Source organism: Mustela lutreola, chromosome 1, assembly GCF_030435805.1.
Source record: "Mustela lutreola isolate mMusLut2 chromosome 1, mMusLut2.pri, whole genome shotgun sequence".
NCBI lineage: Eukaryota > Metazoa > Chordata > Mammalia > Carnivora > Mustelidae > Mustela > Mustela lutreola.
In genome coordinates, this window is record NC_081290.1 from 276,747,452 (window position 1) to 276,772,053 (window position 24,602).

Consider the following 24,602-nt stretch of genomic DNA (forward strand, 5'->3'; position numbering starts at 1 on the left):
GGGAGTTGGGGGAAATTGGAAGGGGAGGTGAACCATGAGAGACTATGGACTCTGAAAAATAATCTGAGGGTTTTGAAGGGGCGGGGGGTGGGAGGTCGGGGTACCAGGTGGTGGGTATTATAGAGGGCACGGATTGCTTGGAGTACTGGGTGTGGTGCAAAAATAATGAATACTGTTATTCATTTAAATTTAAAAAACTAATAAATGAGTATATGTAAACAAAATATAAATAGTATAAGTAAAATCTCTGAAAGTGAAGAACGATTTAAAAATTGATATTTCTGCTTCCTCTCTCCAGGCGTCCTCGTGAGAGTGACATCGTCTTTAAACCCTGCGTGGCAATCCCTGACGCACCGCCGTGATGCCCAGGGAAGACAGGGCGACCTGGAAGTCCAACTACTTCCTTAAGATTATCCAACTTTTGGATGATTATCCAAAATGCTTCATTGTGGGAGCAGACAATGTGGGTTCAAAGCAGATGCAGCAGATCCGCATGTCCCTTCGTGGAAAGGCTGTCGTGCTGATGGGCAAGAACACCACGATGCGCAAGGCCATCCGAGGGCATCTGGAGAACAACCCAGCTCTGGAAAAACTGTTACCTCATATCCGGGGGAATGTGGGCTTTGTGTTCACCAAGGAGGACCTCACTGAGATCAGGGACATGCTTCTGGCCAATAAGGTGCCAGCTGCTGCCCGTGCTGGTGCCATAGCCCCATGTGAGGTCACTGTGCCAGCCCAGAACACTGGTCTGGGGCCCGAGAAGACCTCCTTCTTCCAGGCTTTAGGCATCACCACTAAAATCTCCAGAGGAACCATTGAAATCCTGAGTGATGTGCAGCTGATTAAGACCGGAGACAAAGTGGGAGCCAGCGAAGCCACACTGCTGAACATGCTGAACATCTCCCCCTTCTCCTTTGGGCTGATCATCCAGCAGGTGTTTGACAATGGCAGCATCTACAACCCTGAAGTGCTTGACATCACAGAAGAAACTCTGCATTCTCGCTTCCTGGAGGGTGTCCGCAATGTTGCCAGCGTCTGTCTGCAGATAGGTTACCCAACTGTTGCATCAGTGCCCCATTCTATCATCAATGGATACAAGCGGGTCCTGGCTTTGTCTGTGGAGACTGATTACACCTTCCCACTTGCTGAAAAGGTCAAGGCCTTCTTGGCTGATCCATCTGCATTTGTGGCTGCTGCCCCTGTGGCCGCTGCCACGACTGCTGCACCTGCTGCTGCTGCAGCCCCAGCCAAGGTTGAAGCAAAGGAAGAGTCGGAGGAGTCGGATGAGGATATGGGATTTGGTCTCTTCGACTAATCAGCAAAAAGCAACAAATTCAGCCAAGTTTATTTGTGAAACAAGGAAATAAAGGCTTACTTCTCTTGAAAAAAAAATTGATATTTCTGCATCAAAGTCCTGGTCTTTTTAATAAAAATATCTCATCTTCATTTTTAAAAATAATAATAATAATAATAATAATTCCCATTTTTTTCTGCAAATGCTGCTTCCATTTATGCTCTGACCCAGGAATTTTGAGTGTTCCTCATTCTCACACTGTGCTCTTTATCTTTACAGAGGTCTTTGCTTATTATCTCTGCCCTAGTGTTCTCCTTGAGTGCTGCCATTGGAGCTTCTCTAACCTTCATGGCCTAATTCAACATCACCTCCTTTAGGAAGGTTTCCTTGCTTGTGGCAAGCAAATAAGAATTCTTCCAACTTTTTCTCCCCACACTGGAATGGCAATTTTTACTGCCTTGTGTTGTCATTAGTTGTGAAATTATTTTGTTCCCTTTATATACTATAAGGGAAGAACTAATCTATGTATCTTGGCATTTCCTAAGGGGCCTCACAGACTCCCAGGGGCACAGTGAGTGTTTGGTACCATATGTGGTAAACGGATAGGAAGGGGAGGTCCTCAATATTCCGTTCCTCCAGTGTGGGATCGGGCCACAGACAATAGGTCAGAAACTGAAGACAAATTCCTTTAGGAAACATTCAAAGGCTCTGCCCAAACAGAGGGAGAGAGATGGAGGATCGCTAGGGTACAGCTTGGTAATACATAGACACCAATAAGATTAGTTATAGCCAAATGACACTGTGACAAAATAGAACTTCAGTTGGAACCAGTTTTGCAGCCATGTCCACATTCTGGTCACCTCACTTTCCAGCTGTGTGACTTTGAGCAGGTTCCTGTCACTTCTGAACCTTTCTTACAGAACCATGCTAAGGGCCAGCTGTGAAGACTGCATGAGAAATTCCAATTAACATTTTGGAACATAATATTTATGCCATAAAAAGTAACAAAAACTACAAAAATCAGAAAATCAACTGCAGAGCTGAATATTTATTACTGAAATCAGCCTGCACAGGCATGAAACAGCCAATTGGAGCAGCAAACTCCTCTTAGAAATCCAAAGTTTATGTTGTCAGCTGATGAGTTTATTGAGCCTTCAGAGATCACCTTTTCCCTTCCTGAGATTTTTTTTTTTGCAGATTTTGCAATTATCATCAGATCTGAAAAGATGAAAATGACACAAGACTATGATATCATATCCAAAAAAAAAAAAATGAGTTCACTTGAGGTTCTGATAGGATTATAGGACACTTCTAACGAGGGCGGGAGGGAACAATCAGGGATGACACTGAAAGGAGTCACAAGGCTCAGCACTGCTGAGGTGGGAAGTGAGCCTGGGGTGTGTTTTGACTGAGACTTCCCACCTTCATCACAGAGAATATATGACAGAGCAGAACATGGATCTTCTTTTTGCATTGATCCATTCATTCATCCCGTAATCAAGTCCGAAGCACTATGTAGTTCCAGGTTTGAAAAATGCATGAGTGATCATGGCTTGTCCCTCAAATGACTCTTGGTCTCATGGAGGAGACAACAAGGACAATGCAATTAAGATGTGACAAGAGCTATAATCACACTGTGCCCAAGGGACAGGGAGAACACAAAAATGTCCTAGCTCGAGCAAGGTTGATCATGAAAAAATAAAAGTGCTGCTTAACCTGAGTTTTGAAGGATGAACAAGTGTCCCACAGGAAGGCAGGGTGGTTTGCACAAGCAAGGCACAGTGTCTCCTTAGTGAGTCCACACATAGTCTAGTGTAGCGACACAGAAATGCACCAGGGTAACAGATGGTAAATGAGCGGTGGCAGATTACACATGTACCCTTTCTTATGGATCATCAAAGAATGTCTACTAGACTGTTCTAAGAAAAGGAGTGCCTATTCTTTAACCTTATATTATATGTAGGATTAATCTCTCTGTGTGATAGAGCAGAATCAGAAGTACGTTTTGGCTATGGTCAGAGAAGAGGACTGAAGAGTTTATCCCAGCCGGGAAGTCAGACATGGCTTCTTTTTACCTGAGAGCTGGAAGGAATCTCAGATACTACCCAATGTAATTTCTTGGAATCCCTAACTACTTTATTAAAAATTTTGTTTTCATTCAACCTATAAAAATAATATCTATATTAGGAGGACTACCTTATTAGCAAATTCTGCCATGCAATGCTGGTGCTCAAGTATTTTGTGTTTGTGGTCTTAAATATCTAGACAGCAAATGATCTGCCCAAGTGATAGCTTTGGCTTCTAATTCAGTACTCTTGGGGATCCCCAAGACCTTATGTTTGAGGACAACTTTATCTGATACAATCCCTCCATGTGATACCCAGAAAGGGAAAATGGCTTTGTAATGCATCCAGCTAATCAGTAACTCAGACTAGAAGCCCAGATGCCCAGCTCAACATTTGCTTTATCACAAGTTAGCCATCAGTCCCATGACTTTCAGAACCTCTGAGTACATATCCAACTTCATAATTCACAACTATGATTTTCCTTTATAGTCAGAGTTTCATCTTCTAGTTTATCTTGGACTACATCTGTACTCCACTTCTGAGAAGCAAGCAGAAAAGTTCAGGATAAATTACTCCAGCTTGAGATAATGAAAATAGCTTTTTAAAAAAATCCTCACTCTCTGACCTTCTTGTATTGTGTAATTTATGAGTTCACATATATAGGAGGAATTTTTCTTATGTCCTGACTAGATGGTACCATGAAACTTCTGACCCCAAAGTAGTACTCTTTTTTGTTCGTTGAAGCAGGTAGTAACTGCTTTTCTGTTAGGAAATGTTTTTTTTAAGATTATATTTATTTATTTGATAGAGATACAGCAAGAAAGGGAATACAAGCAGAGGGAGTGGGAGAGGGAAAAGCAGGTACCCACCGAGCAGTGAGCCCGATGCGGGGCTTGATCCCAGGATCCTGGGATCATGACCTGAGCTGAAGGCAGATGCTTAACGACTGAGCCACCCAGGTGCCTCTGTTAGGAAATTTTTAAAGCAGATCAAGCAATCTATTTTTTGCCATGTTTTACCTATATTTAATATTTCATAAGTACTCACTGAATGAATAGCAAATTGACATTACCTAAAACACCCATTTTATACGGTAAATAACCTATCTCAGAACTGGGAGGTGAGTGAGTCACAGCGTGTGGGGATTCATGGAACCACAGGGCATGGTTCCTAAGAACCTGGCTGGCAAAACCACTGGGGGCTTTAGGAAAAGGCAGACTCTGAAACACTGCTGTAGCCTAGTTGTATCAGAATTTCCACAGGGTTTTACCCAGAATTCAACATTTACAATGGCTCTCTAGGTAATCCATAATTATCTAATCTACCCAAACAAACTCTTGCCATATTTTTCAAAGCAAAAGATTCTAAGTTAAAATGATGAAATCAGTTATGGCAGTCAGTTGGAATCCAGCATGAGAAATGAGACCTTCCAGGATCAAGGTAATTGGGATGAGCTATCCCTTTCCTTCATCCAGATATTTCCTCTTCTTGGGACCCTACTTATTCAATCACTGAACAAATAGTTACAAAATGTATACTGTGCTAGACCTGAGGTTATAATACTGATCATGATATAAATCACCATCTCCTCATGGAGCCTGTGATCTCAGTCACTATAGTACTGTAAGAATTCTATCCAGGAAATCTTCCTGAATTTATAAACTTAACTTTTTTTTTTTTCCTGATGTTTCCTTACTTTTCACACTTGGTGCAGACAGGCTTTTTTTTTTTTTTTTTTTTTTTTTTTTTTTTTTAGAACTATTTCCTGCCTGTGCTTAGAGCCTCTACTCAAGAGATGAGATCCATGTCTCTTCAGGTTTGGGTAGCAATTACAGAACTCTTTCTATTCCTTCCTCTCCTTTCTCTCTTTAATCAGTGACCCGCAGTGAGGACAGTAATGTATTGAACCAGAAAAGCCATCCCAGAACCATACAGTTTGTTAATTCTATTTACATTTTCTCCTGGGTTAGCCAAGGACTCTCAACCCTTTGAGGCTTGCTTCTTCTTTCAAATAATGTTCTTTCTGCTAAAATCTGCCATTCACTGTGCAGCAGGTTGGAAATGCAGACATCAGGGTCATGTTCTCTGCCCCTCGGTGGAGTGTCCCTGTGTATTAGCAAAGTCAGGCAATTAAAAATATACACATACAAGGTGGTCAGACCCAGCACAAGGATGGCACAAGATAGATGCTCAGCAAGTGTATGTTCAACTGATATTAGTTTGTTCATTACATGGAACCATATGAAACTTATGATATTTGACAGTTTAATGTGCAAAGGAAAGTGGCAATTAGATATAATTTAATCTAATACAGGTTCTGATAGGATTAAGCATTAGACAATGTGAGAGAGCAGGGAAGTAGAAACAAGGAGCTGACTCTTTTTTTTTTTAAATTTTACCAACTTTTTTTTTAAGATTTTTATTTATTTATTTGACAGAAAGAAAGATCACAAGTAGGCAGAGAAGCTGACAGAGAGAGAGGGGGGAGCAGGCTCCACTGAGCAGAGAGCCCAATCTGGGGCTCGATCCCAAGACCCTGGGATCACTACCTGAGCTGAAGGCAGAGGTTTACCCCACTGAGCCATCCAGACGCCCAAGAAGCTGCCTTTTGAAAGTTCAAATTTTACTTTTTTTTTTCTAGTTAGAAAAGCGATATATCAGAGAAGAATCTTAAAGAATAAATTCAGTCATACAATCCATTTCCACTGTCACTCCTCTTACCCAATCCACTATCACCTTTTACCTAGACAAGGGCCATGAGGGCATCCTAACTGATCTCTCCACTTAACGTTTCTTCTCCCCTCTTCCTATGCAGTATCCAAATGAATGATCTTGGAAAATCTCAAATCAGATCATGTTCCTCAGCGACTTAAAATCTCCCAGTGGTGACCAGTTATGCTTTAAATAAAACACATATCCCATCAAGCCTGACTTTGCATTTCCTAGCTGTTTAATTCTTTCCATGCCACTCTTCCATCCCCATCAAGGACAGCAGGCACACAGACCTTCATGTTCAGCTCCCCCCACGAGATTCTTTTACATCTGTGGCTCAAGCCTCAGGGGAAAGTTGTTTCATTTCAAGAATAACAAAAAAGGTTATATAACTTTCAACTCCATGTCAAAATTTCATTAGCTAGTAGTTGTTATTATAACTTGGGCTGCACCAGCAAAAAGCAAAGACACATACCTTTTTCATGAATCTTGGGGTAAAAGTGTGTTTTTCTTGAGGCCTTTTGAATTATGGAAGATAGCACAACCGTCCCCATCCACAATTATGGAAGATAGCACAACCGTCCCCATCCACAATTATGGAAGATAGCACAACCGTCCCCATCCACAATTATGGAAGATAGCACAACCGTCCCCATCCACAATTATGGAAGATAGCACAACCATCCCCATCTTTGTATTCTCTGTGCTCCACTGTTTGTTGGTTTGTTTTGGTTTGGGTTTTTTAACCAGAATCAAAGTGACAAAAGGCATTTAGTGAGCTGTGGCCTGGTGATCTCTTCCTGCCCCATTTCACCTGACTGACCTATGGTCTCATTTGGGCCTCTCTCTGATCCCTGCATGGAAGTATGGGCTGCCTAGATATCAGAGCTCATGTCCTATCTCCCTTACATTCTGTAATGTCATCTGCATCAATGAGTATTTATGGAAAACAAGTTATGGGTTCAGTTCCAAACCATATATGTGCGGTCCTATACCTGAGATGAGGACCTGCCCTCTAAGAATTTTTAGGGAGGTTATGTTGGGGAGAGACAATTGAACACACAAGAAGCAATAAAACAACTAGTCCCAGAAAATATTTAGCACCTACTGTAAACATGCAAGGCCCCAAGATGGCCACTAAGGACAAAAGTATTAACTGGTTGTTCAGGTAAACTGATGCAGAAGCACGAGTCTTGGTATCAGAAGACCTATGCCTGTGTTGTCATGTCAACAGGATGTGCAGGTTTAGCCAAGTGTTTTTCTGAACCTATTTCCACATCTATAAAATGTTACTGACACCTACCTCTAAGAGCCACCTGTGGGTTAGGAAGATTAAATGGATGTAAAAAAGTTTTCTAAACTCCAAAGCACTTACTATGATGATGAAGATGAGGATAAGGATGATGGGTATTTGCATGAGACAAGTTCTATGCTAAACAATTTAAGTATATTATTTCAATTAATCCTCACTGATGTATTTATGAGTTAGATTCTATCACAATCTTCACAGATGAGGTTCAGAGTGGGACAAATTTCTTTTTCAAGGTCACATAGCGTATGTAATTGTGGAACTAACACTGGAATCTAGATCTATCTAGTTCCATAATTAATACTCAATCATCATTCTGTACAACCAATCTCCTTTGTCTTTGGAAAGTACTTTTATTAGAAGGCCACTGACAGTGAGTTAGAAACTCTGGGTTAGGACCCTGGGTATGGCCTGGGCCTGTAACTTACTCCATGTCTGATACTAGATAAGTCCTAATCAACTGTTTGTAAGGAGGTTGAACTCCAGCTTTTCTCAGGTCATTTAGGTCATTCTCTTTATGTCATTTGACATTCTACCATCTTTGTTCTAGTTGATATGCTAGACATGGCCCATTAAGTAATTAACAATTCACATCACCCTGGCTTCATGCCAAATGAATGAAGTCAACTACAGATACTAGAGGGGGTTGTAAAGGAAGATCTCCAAGACTACTGCAGGGGAAGAAATCTTTTCAGAGAGGATGGGCCTGAATTATTTATTATTTTCCTCCATAATCACTATATTTACAAATATTTTATTTTTACTTAACCTAGTGTAGTGGCATAATCTGGCAAAAGAAAAGAGAAGGGGGATCGCATGAGCCCCAGAAAGAGTCAGGCAGGGAGGCAAAATTGACCATTGCATGCTTCCTGCAGAACACCACGGTAGAGGGACAGCATTTCATCACCAGTTGTGAGTTAGCTAGAAGTTGTAGCCAAATGCCCAAGAGCTGCTTGGAGTTGAGTCTTCTTTCCTCCATGAGGCCTGTGAGTGCTTCATCCATCGTAAAATCCTTGTCATTATGGGAATGATCATATAAGGCACTGATTCCTTACCATGGGTGATTTTGCTTGTCCAGTGAACAACTGGAAATATCTGGAGAGACAGTTTGTATGTCGGGATTTGGCAGAGGGATGGGAGCAGCTTTCTACTGACACCAAAGGGGTTGAGGCCAGGAATGCTACCAGACATCCTACAAAGCTCAGGACAGCCCCACTCCTATGGCCCATCCCCAGCAATAAAGAATTATCTGGCCCAAAACATCAATAGAGCTAAGACTGAGGAGTTCTGATAAAATGGAAGAGCAATTATAGAAAACGATCTCCTTCCCACTCCAATACCAGAAGGGAGAGAGAGCCACCAGGCCAGCTTGTGCAAGGTTTTTGGAAAGTGTAGGAAAAGCTTTAAACTGAACATGTTGATTTTTAATAACTTTTTATTTTAAAATAGTTTAAGACCCATGAGAGTTGCAAGAAGTATAGTATAAAGTAACCACATACCCTCCACCTATCTTCTCCCTTTGTTACTGTTAACATAATCATGGTACGTAGTCAAAACCAGAAAACTGACCATGACAAAATAAATACTATTAACGGAAGTACCACATTATTTCTATTTCACTAGTATTTCCATGCACTCTTTTTTTTCTTTGTTTTATCACATGTGCAGACTCAAGTAACCATCACCATAATCAAAATAGGGAATCGCTCAATTGCAACAAAACTCCCTTGTGTTACCCCTGGATAGTCACCTCCCTTCCCTCAGCACTAACCTCTGATAACCACTGATCTGTTCTCCATCACTATCAGTTTGTTATTTCAATAACATTATGTAAGTGGAGTCATACGGTATATAGCCCTTTTTTTCACTTTACATAATGCCCTTGAGTATCATCCGAGTTGTTGTATGTGTCAATAATGTATTCTTTCTTACTGATCAATGGTATTCCATTGCATGGATATACTACAGTTTGCTTAACCTTTTACTCGTTAAAGGACATCTAGGATTGTTTCCAGTGTGGAACTCTGATAAATAAATCTGTTATGAACTTTCGTGTCCAGGTTTTTGTGGGAACATAAGTTTTCATTTCTCTAGAACAAATACCAAGAACACATCATTCTTATAATAAATGCATATCTAACTTTAGAAGAAACTACCAAACTGTTTTGCATTGGATCTGTACCACTTTACATTCCCATCAGCAATGCATATGACATTCACTTATGAGACTGATGTTTTAAAATGGAAAGTGCTAGATCTTAACAACCATAATGAGACTGTCTTAATATGATTGCACAGCTAAGACATCTGACTCCAATCAAACTAGTGGAACTCACTGCCCACCTGGAGAGGGAGGATCCAAAGAGCAGAAGAGGTAGCAGTTATTAAAGAAAATAAAACCTTCATCTTTGAATCTCAACAAGTAGAGACTCCTCAATTGAGCATTATGTCAGCAAATATCATTTTCTCTGAAAAGCAAATTCCTTTTCCCAGTTTTTATCATGTAGGTAACTGCCATTTGGAGCTTTGGATCACCATGTGATAACTCATGGCATCACTGAGATAAACAAATTCCAGGCACATGCAAGGAATCTGACTTCTCCTTGGGTCTCATTGACCTTATATGAAAAATTAGTACTTCTGGTGAGCCTGGAAACAACTGGATCTGCCAATTCATGATATGGCTATATCATCAGGTGAATTAGTTAACCTTCTAAGCTATTGCAAATTTAGCAAACAACAGTTTCTATATTATGCTTTTAATGCAGTTTGATAATATATGAAAATCACTCAAAGCAGTGCCTAAGACCTACTTAATAAGTGTTCATTATTTATGGCACTTAAGAGGGTAGTTTAAAGATGACAAGTTTTGATTCCTGGTGACTGATAATACCTTAATATCAAAAGAGATGTTAAGATAAGGGGCTGCTTCAGAATAGGGTTCAATGATATTTTAGGGAGACTGAACCTACTTGGTTAAAAATTTTCTACCATGTATGGAGAAATAAGTATTTAGATCTCCACTTTTCTGATGCACAAGGCTCCAATCACATGTATTTATTCATAATTAAATTTTAATTAATTAAGAGAAATTAAAAATTCAGTCTCAGTAACCACACTTTAGCACTAGCCACACTTCAAGTCCTCACCAGCCACATATACTGGACAGCACAGATATAGAGCACTGACAAAGAGGCAGAAAATTCTGTTGAACAGAGCAGACAGATCTCATGCCTTTGATCATATTTTTAAATAGTTGAATTTTTATAGTACTCCTTTGTTTTGTGTGTTTAAAATATCTTTTGAAGGAGAATTTCATAGCCCTCACCAAATTGCCAAATATGATTTAGAAGCAACAGTAAAAGACCAGAAGTAGAGGTAGAAAGAACTTGAGACATTCTTGTAGAGAAGTCATGAGAGTCAGTACTATTGCACAAAGAGAGAAGGTACATGTGAAGGAAACAGAACCTCAGGAAATGCTCACCTGATGGGAGATACTAATGAATGTTTGGAAAAGGCAAGAAATAAAAAGAGTCCTGCATCCAGAAACCAGGATAGTAGAGTGGGCTGCTTAACAAGTCCAGATGCTGCATGGAAACCCAAGAGAGCAAATACTGAGCAAGAACTCCTGGGTTGGGCAGCCAAGTAGTCATGATAACCCCAGAAGTTTCAGTGGATGGTGGGGTGCTACCCAGTTTACATGGAAATAAGTGGGTGCTTAGGAATGGAAGCAGTACCTGAAGGTTATTCTTTCAAGAAGTTGGCAAGAGTGATAGGAGGGAAAGGCTAGTTATCTTAAAGATATGGAATGAAACATTTTTAATGAAAAGGAAAATAAACTCATGGTCTGATAGAGAATTTCTATTAACAGTTGGACAGACAGCAAGAGAAGAGATGCATTATTCCCTTCATGTCTATATTGGGGAAGCCTGAGGCCATCCCTGGAACATGGAATAGGCTAGAGCACAACATAGAAGGCCATGACCATGACCATGTCCCAGTGTTAGCCTTGCAGGACAAATCTTTCATGTAGGAATCTCCATTTCTAAAAAGTCTGTTCTGGGTCCTTTTCATTCTTCAAAATTCAGCTTAGGATCACATCCATCAAGTCTTCCATGAATTTTTTTTCAGTGAAAATTTCTTTGGTTTTTAGTAGGTTTTTTGTTTTGTTTTGTTTTTGTTTTTAGCAAGACAGGAAAAAATGTGTGTTGGAGAGGATGTGGAGAAAGGGGAACCCTCTTATACTGTTAATGGGAATGCAAGTTGGTGCAGCCACTTTGGAGAACAGTGTGGAGATTCCATAAGAAATTAAAAATAAAGCTTCCCTATGACTCTATAATTGCACTACTGGATATTTACCCCAAAGATACAGATTTAGTGAAAAGAAGGGCCATTTGTACCCCAATGTTCATAGCAGCAATGGCCATGGTTGCCAAACTGCGGAAAGAACCAAGATGCCCTTCAATGGACGAATGGATAAGAAAGATGTGGTCCATATACACTACGGAGTATTATGCTTCCATCGGAAAGGATGAATACCCAACTTTTGTAGCAACATGGACAGGACTGGAAGAGAGTATGCTGAGTGAAATAAGTCAAGCAGAGAGAGTCAATTATCATATGCTTTCACTTATTTGTGGAGCATAACAAATAACTTGGAGGACATGGGAGAGGAGAAGGGAGTTGAGGGAAATTGGGGGGAAAGATCAACCATGAAGACTATGGACTCTGAAAAACAATCTGAGGGTTTTGAAGGAGCGGGGGGTGGGGGGTTGGGGGAGCCTGGTATTGGGTATTATGGAGGACATATATTTCATAGAGCACTGGGTGTAGTGCATAAACAATAAATTCTGTTGCACTGAAAAGAAATTAAATTCCCTGAATTCTTAAAGACAGTTTTGGATACTCTCTTCTCTGTAACTTCATAACCCTCTATAATGATTTTCTCTCACACTCAACCAGAATATTTGAGGTTTAGTGTTTTGTCTTGTTTTTATTGGTATCCCCAACATCTAGCTTATAAAAGGAGCTTAGTAAATATCTGTTGAATAAATGAACTAATGAACATTACATTCATTCATTTCTCCCTATGGGATTTTAAAAAGTCTTCCTTAAAAACCTATTCCATCCAGTTCCATGATGTGGATGGAACTGGAAGGTAGTATGCTGAGTGAAACGGGTCAATCAGAGAAAAACAATTATTATATGGTTTAACTCATATGTGGAATTTAAGAAACAAAACAGAGGATCATAGGGGAAGGGAAGGAAAAATAAAATAAGATGAAGTCATAGAGGGAGACAAACCATAAGTGACTCTTAACTATAGGCAAAAACTGAGGGTGGCTGGAGGGAAGGTGGGGGAGATGAGGTAACTCATGATTGATGGGCATTAAGAAGGGCACATGATGTAATGAGTACAGGGTGTCATATGCAACTGATGAATTACTGAACTCTATTACTGAATCTAATGATACACTGCATGTTAACTAACTGAATTTAAATAAAATAAATAAATAAATAAATAAAAATAAATTTTCAAAACCCCTATTCCATCACCACTAAGAGGAATTCCTTTTACCAGCTTGGAATTAGTAAGATAGACAAATAAGACCTCTTACAACCAACTAACATGGTTGTCAAACCCTACTTCACCCAAACACACTAGCCACAAACGTATAACACTATCTATGACAAATCACCTATAATAAACTTAGCAGAGTACCTTGGACTCATACACACTAAGGATCAAATTCCACTCAATCCCTTGGGAAATGAATGATCCACAATAAACTGCTTAATCTCCCAGATCTTCTATTTCCTCATCTACATGACAGCAATGCAAATAACTACCTGTCCATTGTGAAGAAGAAAATGGGGGAAAATAATACATGTGTACACACTTAATAGTAGTAATTCCATAAGTGTTAGTTGACATCTTGAGTGTTTAGTCCTGGAGTAAATCTGATAAAGAACTAAAAAGAGAATGGTAAGAGATTATGCTGAGTGAAATAAGTCAAGCAGAGAGAGTCAATTACCATATGGTTTCACTTACTTGTGAAGCATAAAAAATAGCATGGAGGACATGGGGAGTTAGAGAGGAGAAGGGAGTTGAGGTAAATTGGAAGGGGAGGTAAATCATGAGAGACTATGGACTCTGAAATAATCTGAGGGGTTTGAAGTGGAGGTGGGGTGGGAGGTTGGGGTACCAGGTGGTGGGTATTATAGAGGGCACGGATTGCATGGAACACTGGGTGTGGTGAAAAAATAATGAATACTGTTTTTCTGAAAATAAATAAATTAATTTTAAAAAGATTATTGTGATAAAGATAACATTTGCTACTGCTGAAATTTTCAAACAGTAAAATAAGTAGGTAAGTGGAAAGTAAAGGTGTACCTCATGGCCATTTAAGACACTCACACTTTCTTATATACTTATCTAAATTTATTATGTGTTTCTTGAGTCATTTTGATTAATGTACTATAAGAAATATTGCTCAGGAGATATCTTCTTACACAGCAAAGAGACAAACCCTTTTTATTTCTTTAAGATCTTCTCTGGTTCAGGCAATGTATCCAGTGTTGACAGAATGAATCCATAAGCGTCCCATCAACACCTACCAGAAGTTCAGTACCACCCCAAACTCTGGGAAATGGTATAGTCATCAGCCAACCAATGTGCTAGTAAGATGGCAAATTCTGGAAAGTAATCTAGCAGCAGGTATACAGCAACATGAATTCAGACTCTTAGAAAAGTTCTCATATACTCCTTTGCCTTTGTAATTATTAAACTTTTAATATAACTGACAAGCATAAAATCTCAAAGTCAACTTGATAGCAGTTGTCATTAACTATATAAATAGTCATGTTTTGACCCTGTATTTCCCATTCAAGGCAATTTTTCCTCTGTAAATAATGCAGATAAATACATATTCTGTTAATACAGAATAAATACAGATAAATACAGGATTCTGTTATTTTGTTATTAATTGTGGAAACAATTTTGAGAATCACTTAACCATTATTAAGGTTATTGCTAAATAAAAGGTGGTACCTCCATAATGTGGAATATGTTTAGCCATCTGAAGTTATGTTTTTCAAAAAATACTTTGCAGAGAGGAAATGTTAAGGAAAATGTGTTAAATAAATAAAAGCGGGATACAAAATAGCATTACAATTCAATTCAAGTTTTTTACTTAGTTTTCTTGAATTGCTTGCAATTAACTCTCTGAAACACCCCTCTTCTGTCTTGATTCCCCCATTTTCTGGGTCCCTCAGCTGTTCCCACATCTTTTTATTCTAAATGCCCTGAAAATTTCACCTTCCACCAACCACCAGCCTAACTGAATATGTTCTTTATTTTTTTAACTCATATTGAATCTATTTCCAGGCCCCAAATTATAGCAAGAATGCCCCCAATCAAGCATCGTTAGTGCTATCCCTTGCCTCTTGTGGTAGAAAAGCCTCAGGGTTTACTTGGTACTGAGGGAAATAAAATGATAGAAGATGTCCCTTCTTCCATGTAAAGCAATTGCCCTCATTACTGCAGATCATTCTGCTCACAAAACTATTTTTAGCATCAATATTTGCTGATTCTTCCACTATGAAATGCATTGAGCTAAATGCATTTTCTTACTCCTCATAAGGGGTGCCTCAAGAAAGGTGGCCAGCACCTCCCTTTCTCAACTGCTTGCTGCGTAACTTAGGAGGAGTCACATGCCTTCTCTGATAATCAGCCTTCTCTTATAAAGCAAGATGAAATCCCAACTCTGACATTCTATTTTTCTCTTCCTTTACTACATACAAAAATTGCAAACAAGAGATTGTAATAACGGAGGGGATGGATTCCATTCTATAAATTGGTCATATTCTTCTGAACTCACCATGTATTTAGCCTCATTTACTGGCTGAAAGTAACTTTATTTGTTGTTCAGCATATTGTGATCTTCTCAGAACATGTTGGGTCCATGATAAATTCTCTGGATACACAGACAACATTCAAATTCTCAGAGACTTCCTGATCACTCCAAGATCTTAGTTTCTGAATACAATGTCTTGTTAACATGAACCAAGCATCTACTTCCAGGGCTGGGGCAGGGAAAATGAGACTGGCACATCTTTGTGTGTCAAGAAGTAAAGATGCCTATCAAACGTTGATGGGAATATATCAGTAGGACAAGAAGTCAGCTTTCTTTAGCCACAATTGGTAAAATTGGTAAAATGAATAATGGTAGGACTGGACTAAAATCCATTAATCTAAAAATAATTCATGAGTACTTATTCATATAAATAAATAAAGATGGATGGATAGATAAAGGATAGATAGATGATAGATACATAGATGATGATAGATGATAGATTGATAGATAGATGAGAGATGATTGGTAGATAGATAATAGATGATTGATAGGTAGATAAATGATATATAGACAGACAGATAGATAGAGTCCTTATACATCCATGAAAGAAATAAAGCAAATGTGGTAAAATTCTGACAGTTGGTGAATCAAGATGACAGGTATATGAGTATCCATTTTTCTATTCTTTCAACTTTTATGTAGGTTTCAGATTTTCTAAAATACAAATTTGAGGGAGGAATTGAACCAAGTGACTCTATGTTTCAGTGATTGTCAACTCTGGACTTCAAAAACTCTCTGTAAATAAAAAGATTTTATCTCTCTCTTTTTTTTTTTTTTGAACAGAAAATATTTTTTTATTTATTCTTTTATTAAATTGATTTATTTATTTTCAGAAAAACAATATTTATTATTTTTTTGCACCACACCCAGTGCTCCATGCAATCCGTGCCCTCTATAATACCCACCACCTGGTACCCCAACCTCCCACCCCCCCGCCACTTCAAACCCTCACTTGTTTTTCAGAGTCCATAGTCTTTCATGATTCACCTCCCCTTCCAATTTACCCCAACTCCCTTCTCCTCTCTAACACCCCTTGTCCTCCATGATATTTGTTATGTTCCACAAATAAGTGAAACCATGTGATAATTGACTCTCTCTGCTTGACTTATTTCACTCAGCATACTCTCTTCCAGTCCCATCCATGCTGCTACAAAAGTTGGGTATTCATCCTTTCTGATGGAGGCATAATACTCCATAGTGTATATGGACCACATCTTCCTTATCCATTCGTCCGTTGAAGGGCATCTTGGTTCTTTCCATAGTTTGGCGACCGTGACCATTGCTACTATAAACATTGGGGTACAGATTGCCCTTCTTTTCACGACATCTGTATCTTTGGGGTAAATACCCAGGAGTGCAATGGCAGGGTCATAGGGAAGTTCTATTTTTAATTTCTTGAGGAATTTCCACACTGTTCTCCAAAGAGGCTGCATCAACTTGCATTCCCACCAACAGTGTAAGAGGATTCCCCTTTCTCCACATCCTCTGCAACACAAGATGTTTCCTGTTTTATCTCTCTTTTAAAACCAAGGGATTCATGGGCACTTGGTTGGTTCAGTTAGTTAGGCAACTGCCTTCAGCTCAGGTCATGATCCCAGGGTCCTGGAATTGAGACCCACATCAGGCTCTCTGCTCAGCAGGGGAGTCTGCTTCTTCCTCTCCCTCTGCCTGCCACTCTCCCTACTTTTGCTCTCCCTCTATGCCAAATAGATAAAATATTTAAATGTTTAAAAATGTTTAGAATTAAAAAAAAATAAAACCAAGGGATTCAATGATCACTGATCATCCACATTATTTTTGAAATTTAGTTAACTCTTTCACAGAGATAGCCATCATGTTCCATTTCATCAGAATGTTAAATTTTGCCACTTTAATTCCTATAAAAGATACATTATTCTGATGTGATGCATAGTATGTATCTCTACTAGTAATTTCCTAATGTTATGTTCAAGACTTATATAATAGTGGTGCTGAAAATAAGGGTTTTTAAATTCAAGATAACCAATAAAATGACTTAATATTTTATTAAAATAAAATTATTATAATATATCTTTTCAAAACACCTCCAAAGCCTCCTCTAGTCACGTATCATATGAATCACCATAGTGGATTCCTATGTCCACCCATAAAGACCTATCTAGATTTTGCCCCAAAGCAACTTGTTCTGGCAAGTTAAATCTTCCTTCTTCACTGTAACTCACGCACACACACTCTCATACACATGGACTTAGGGGAAGTACTGTCAAGATCTTGATGAAACACAATGCTAGTTTTCTCTTCACCCGAACAGACATAGTTATGAATCTCTGAAATGTCTGCAGAAAGGAAGAAGAAAGGAAAATAGAGAAAAGAGAGGGAAAAAGGAAAAAGAGAGACTAGCCTGGGATAGAGAAAAAGAAAAGGAGAGAAGAAGTATCAAAACATCAGCTGTGGGAAGAGCCAAGATGCCCTTCAACAGACAAATGGATATAGAAGATGTGGTCCATATATGTAATGGAATATTATGTAGCCATCAGAAAGGATAAATACCCAACTTTTGTATCAACATGGACAGGACTGGAGGAGATTATGCTGAGTGAAATAAGTCAAGCAGAAAAAGTCAATTATCATGTGGTTTCACGTACTTGTGTAGCATAAGGACTAATATGGAGGACATTAGAAGGAGGAAAGGAAAAGTGAAGAGGGGTAAGTTTGTGGAGGAGAGGAAGCATGAGAGACTGTGAACTCTGAGAAACAAACTGAGGGTTTGGGTGGGGCAGAGGTGGGGGGATGGGCAAGCCTGGTGGTGGGTATTAAGGAGGGCATGTATTGCATGGAGCACTGGGTATGGCGCCTAAACAATGAATCTGAAAAAATAAAATGAAAAAAAGATATCAACTGTGGGAGCTCCTGAGTGGTTCAGCCAGTTAAGCATCTGCCTTATAGGCAGGAGGCTGATTCCAGCATTCTGGGATCAAGCCCCACCTCCGGCTCTCTGCTCAGTGGGGAACCTGCCTCTCCTCCCTCTGCCTGCCTCTCTACCTACTTGTGTTCTCTCTCTCTCTCTCTGTCAAATAAAATAAAATCTTTTTTAGAAAAATATATCAGTTGTGGGATGGCATCTGTTTTAATAAATCAATGTGTTACAATCATCTCCCCACAAACTCAACCCCACCCATGTACCACAGGTATATACTGGTAAACATGGCTTCTGCCTCCTGGAGCCCAAAAGACCTCCACAAAGTTCAGTGAACCTTGGGACCATGGCCAAGGATCTCATGAAACCACACAGTAAACTTACAGTGTCTGCCAACATCAACATGAGACTGCATTGACTATTACTCAGTAGGAAGCAAAGTCGCCAGGAGGTGTTAAAACAAAATTGTGGTGACCAGGGACGTGAAGCCACCTTAAGCATGACCACTAGGGCACGCATCTATCTTTTTTTTAATACTAGAGAGTAGAAGCAAATCACCTTGATCTCCACCACTTTTGAGCCACAAAATCCCTGGCACAGTATTGAATATATCCAATCTCTCTGAATCTGTTTTCTCCAGCCTGAGAAATAGAGCTTGTAGCACTTTCCATGGTAAGAAGTAAGTAAAATGAGGGAGGTAAAGATGATGGACCCATGCAAACACTTAATGAATGTCTGGTTTTGCCATGCACTCTCTCTATAAATGATGTAGATTAGAGACCAGTTAAAGGCCCCTGGCAATCCTGAAACTCAGTCCATTTTCCTAATCCTTCATTTGTGTGTTCATTCATGTGCTTAACAAATATTGGGTGAGAACCTAATTTCAAGATGGACTGCACAAATAGGGGAATGAGACTCAAACAGGTGAAAGCCGTGCCCCCCTTAGACCGTAGAATTTAATCCCCGCTCTGTCCTCTGTCCTTCCCCATTCCTTCCTTGACTGGTGGAACGTGAATTCATGGGTGTTCATGTTGTCCTTCTCAGGAACCATCTCCTTCCTTCCCATAAGATAGGGGAGACCACCACGGAGTCTAGGAGAAGAATAGACCATGTTGTCGCACAATAACCCAGCCCTTGGCAGGACTGGGGCCGGCCAAACAGCAGCTAATAGGGGGGACAGATGGGTGCTAGAAGTGTCTGCAACTCAGGCAGTTCTTCCTAAATGTCAGCGTTGAGGCAATGAGATGCTTTAAAGCCAAAGCACCAATAGCTAATGAGGATATTTTTTGAACGTTTGAAATGAAAAGAACTTCGGAACCGTTGTCCTGGAAAAATGAGTGTGCATTTCATACAGTCACTCCATTCACAGAACCAGAGCATGCCCTTAACCAAATGAACTCTTGAGGAAAGCAGGTCGTAGGTTATCCTAACAGTGATACTCACAAGCATTTATATAATGTCAGTCCTCCAGGAGCTCTAAGCACATTATAAACAGATAGGTAAGCTAGATAGCAACTAATCCTGGCAAGTCAAAGAAATGAATCATCTACAGTCAGTCCACCATGCTGCATGATATTGTGATTAATAAGAATGGTTTCATTTGGGCGCCTGGGTGGCTCGGTTGGTTGAGCAACTGCCTTGGGCTCAGGTCATGATCCCAGACTTCTGGGATTTCATCCCGCATCGGGCTCCCAGCTCCTTGGGGAGTTTGCTTCTCCCTCTGACCTTCTCCTCTCTCATGCTCTCTCTCACTCATTCTCTCTCAAATAAATAAATAAAATTTTTAAAAAAAAAAAAAAAGAATGGTTTCATTTTTCTCTGTGCCTCGATGGATCCAGTTGGAATGGATCTCGTGGAAAACTGGAAAATCTCTCACTCACCATAACATCACAATGGTTATTTATAATCACAGTTTCTGCATTACAACAACATTTCCAGCTTCATTATCTCTTTCTCTCTCTTTTTTATTAACATATAATGTATTATTTGCTTCAGGGGTACAGGTCTGTAAATCATCAGTCTTACAGAATTCACTGTACTCGCCAATTTCATTATCTCTTTTGAACCTCACAACACTTTAAAAAATAGGCAGAATGGGTATTATTATACCCAATTTAACAAGGGCAGAAACTGAGGTTCAAAGAGGATAAATGACTTCAATAAAGATGATCAGCTTTTAGAAGGAAGTAGCATGAAAGAGGTGTGATTAGTTCTGCTAAGACCAGAGTTTTTGCGCTGTCTGTGCAGTTTTCAAACAAGTGTTTCTTTCTCCCTTAGTGATAGAGTTTGAATCCTCAGGAGAGCAAGTGGCACTAGCACCTACTGTAGAATTTCTTTTAAAAATGATTCTTGTTTTTCACCTAAAAGGACCATGCTTTTGTTTTGAGGACATTCCACTGTAAAACTGTGCATAAGGTGGCCTTTTGTATTAGTTTATGACATTACAGAGCTGAAGAATGTTCACTGATTGACTTAAAAGGAGACAAGGAACCTGGAAAAGAGATTCCAAGTGGTAGAAGATGTTTCAGAGACGAAAGCTGGTGATAGAGTAAGGAGGAACCCTCAGCCTGCTTCCTCAGTCTGTAATTTTAATTTATGCTTTGATATTTTCTGTCACTACTTCAGTTGCTGTACTGATACATCTTTGTCTCTTTTTCTTGCCTATTTAACTACCTTCCCACTTCCTTTAAAAGAACAGAATTCTTGTGAAGACACCATATTTGGCAAATATTTGTTGTGGTTGGATAACATGCTGACTCAGAGATTAGAGAATCCCAGAGGCTAATATTTATAATGAACTTAATATATGCCAGGCATTGTCTTAAGCACTTTACATGAACTAGCACATTTAATCTTCACAAAAGAAAATACATAAGGTTTTCAGCATCATATTAGCATTTATTAGCATCATCTATTAGCATCATACCTATGTTACAAACGGGGAAACCAAGCCACAGGAAAGTGAAGGTATTTATCCAAGTGCATGGTGCTAGAAGCATTAGTACTGGATTTTGAACCCTAGGTGTCTGACCTCTCAAAGATATTAAATGCTTGGGGAGGGGAGAGGAAATGCATTTTGTCCACTTGTTTTGTTTTTAGCAGCTGTCCATATGGAGAAAAGGAAGCTCTATCCATTCCTTATTTCCAGGTTATCTAGCATGTCAACTAGAAAATAATTAAATTATCTGTAAATCTTCAGTGAATTATGTAAAGGTGAGAAAATCCTTGATGGCAGAAAGAACTGCTATAAGCTTCTGACAAGCACTAGGCTGAGATGCGGGGGCACCTGGATTCAGAAGGTCTTATATTGGTCTAACCTGCCTGACCCAGGATGCTGCCTTGAGTCCCCCGAGCGATTTAATGGATACATTCAAGTCATAGTTAATCCATACTCTGACCTTCTGGGGAGTAATGATGTCAAGAAGACTCGTGTTGTTTTTAAAGATGGCAGAGAGGCCTGGAGGCACAATGCCAGCCCACAGAATCTCCTCATTACAGGCTTGGTGGATGAATCCGTAAATACATGAATGATTCCCCTTGCCCTGGTAAGAGATGCTAGCTTTTCAAAAAGCTCATTATGGGGGGCACCTGGGTGGCTCAGTAGGTTAAAGCCTCTGCCTTCAGCTCAGGTCATGATCCCAGGGTCCTGAGATGAAGACCCGAATCGGGCTCTCTGCTCAGCAGGGAGCCTGCTTCCCCTTCTCTCTTTCTGCCTGCCTCTCTGCCTACTTATGATCTCTGTCAATTAAATAAATAAAATCTTTTAAAAAACAAAATTTTAAAAAATTTTAAAAAGCTTATTATGGATCATGAGAGACTATGGACTCTGAAAAATAATCTGAGGGGTTTGAATAGGGGATGGGGTGGGAGGTTGGGGTACCAGGTGGTGGGTATTATAGAGGGCACGGATTGTATGGAGCACTGGGTGTGGTGCAAAAATAATGAATACTGTTATGCTGAAAATAAATTTTTTTAAAAAAAAGCTTATTGTGGACTTCACATATCAGAATCATATCCTTCAACGATATTTGGGGTTACACACACCTTTTTGTAATCAGAACAATCTTGAGCATTACCTCTGAGGTAAGGCATTTACTTCATTCCCCTCCCCAAGTAAGAGTTAGAGCAGTGGGTGTTTTACTCAAGTAATGAATCATTGAATATTACATCAAAAACTAATGATGTAATATACATTGGCTAACTAAACGTAATTTAAAAAGAGAGAACATGATGAGTAAGATAGTTACTGAGGGGAGATTGCTCTCTATGAGGCTGGGACAAGACCCTCGAAGTCTGGGAAAGAATTGAACACAGCCACATACACTCATATTTCTACAGACTTGCATCCATTCTGGAAAGGCATGTGTGGCAGGAACCAAGTGTACTGAGGACTTTGCTAGGAAAACCTCCATCACCAACACTTTCTGAGCCTTCAAGACACCTTGCACATAAAGCAAGAACCAAACCATGCCCAATTACCTTATTTAAAGAGGTTCTGGTCCCCAGTTAGCAAAGGCTCATGTGCTCTCCCTCTGTGACAAGGCCAGTATAAGAAATCATTCTAAACTGTCCCCTAAACCACAAGAGGTCCTTCCAGAAAGGCCAGCAACAATCCTAACACTACTGAGAACTACTCAAAACTACTCAGAAGCCCATCGTTACATTTTCCTATGAAATGAAGTAAGGACATTTTCTCTCTCTTTTTATATGCTGTTAAACTTGAACGGCTGCTGGAGGCCATCAATTTTAACATCTCATGTTAGAAATGAACAAACAGTGCCAGTGAAGGGGCCAGGCTGGCAGTAATTGGGGACGAAGCTGGGACGTGCATCCCAGTCCCCACTGTGGTATGTACTTCCTTTTTCTACTCCATACCACTTCCTCCTTTCTTATCTACTTCCTCTGGGGTTTTGCTCTCGTTTCACTCACATTTATCATTTCTTCTGTCACTTTCCTTGTCTCCCATTCTCACTTTCCCTCTCTCTTTCTTCCACAGAATTGAGTTAAACAAAAATGGAGTCCACTGGACTCTCTCTCTCCTAAAAGAAGATAGAACAGAACTCCTAGCCTAGAAAGTGCCAGATGTAGGGCCCTTTGTTTTGGAGTGGAAAGAGGTAGAATCCAGAAAGCCCCAACTTCGGTAGTCAAACACCTTTGGTCTCTTCTCCTGGACCTTAATAACGATGGTCATTTTAATGACAACATTAAAAACAATAATAATAATATGAAGTGAGCACCAAAACACAGGTGACGATGTTCCAAAGCAAAAATAAAACACATACGATAACAGCAATAGCAAATGTAACATTTATTGTTTGTCCAGGTGTTAGGCACTACACTAGCTTCTTCCAATACATCATATAATCGTCTTCATAAATTCATAAGTATGGTTTTCGCTCACCCCACTTTGTAGAATAAGAAAACGTACACACATAGATCATAAGAATCTTGTGCAAGAATACTCAGCTTAGGTATTTCTGAATCCAGAGTTTGTTTCCAATTTACAAGAAGGCTCTCTTCCTCCAAAACAAACAAATACAAAAGCCTTGAAAGAATGAGTTGCTACACTGAATATCCATGCAAGTACAGACAAGAAACTAAAAATTACAGAAGTCTGCTATGTGCCAAGTGTTTCCAAAGCATCACCATTGGAGGGATGGGAAAGTCCTTGATTATCTCCCCCAACACACAGCCACACTTCCCATCAGTGTGTTTGCATTCTATAGTATAGCAAAATGACATTATCTCAAGCATACATAAAGGGCCAGCCTACTTCCTTAGGCAAGCCATCTACCAGCTCCCCAACAAATTTCCAACCAGATTGTTGCCCTCAAACCTCAATTATACTGAAATTCTGCAAGATGCCTGAATGTATGTGTAGAGCGTACAAATACTATGTATATATATGTTGGATTCATGAAATTTCCATACAAAAGTCATGGAAACTGTTGAGAGTTTCTGTAAATACCACAGCGTTTATGTTAACTCACTGTAATACTGAGAAGAGTGCTTCTTTCATTTTACAGATGGGAAAACTAAAGCCCAGAAAAATAAGTGATTTGCATGATGCTCTACAGCTAATAAATGGCAAACAGAAATATGATACCAGGTTCAACTACCTCCAAAATTCATGCTTTATGTATTTTTTATTGGATCCTTATTTTGTAAAAATCTGCTTTTTCTAAATTATAAAAGTAATATGTATTCATTGGTAGGAATGTGGGAAATGCTATTAAAAATAAAGATTAAAAACATGCTTCAATAACACTATAATCCAAACTAATGGCAACATTTTAACATTTTCCCTTCCAATCATATACTACTCAGTAAATAGAATTTCATCAACTGATTATTTTCATTATATTGTATACATAAGCCCATGAATTTAAAAATTCTATAAAAATTACTT

At 39.4% G+C, this 24,602-nt stretch overlaps 1 protein-coding gene across 1 annotated transcript; it reads left to right on the forward strand.

Moving 5' to 3' along the window:
• The first annotated feature begins 286 nt into the window (after nucleotides 1-286).
• LOC131812678 (large ribosomal subunit protein uL10-like) lies at nucleotides 287-1,392 on the forward strand. Its single transcript, XM_059142512.1, has one exon. The coding sequence runs from the start codon at nucleotides 362-364 to the stop codon at nucleotides 1,313-1,315; it is 954 nt and encodes a 317-aa protein (XP_058998495.1). The 5' UTR covers nucleotides 287-361; the 3' UTR covers nucleotides 1,316-1,392.
• Nucleotides 1,393-24,602: the final 23,210 nt, after the last annotated feature.

Bases quoted from the DNA above. Each gene is read 5' to 3' on its own strand.
- LOC131812678 (XM_059142512.1), top strand. From the start codon at position 362: ATGCCCAGGGAAGACAGGGCGACCTGGAAGTCCAACTACTTCCTTAAG.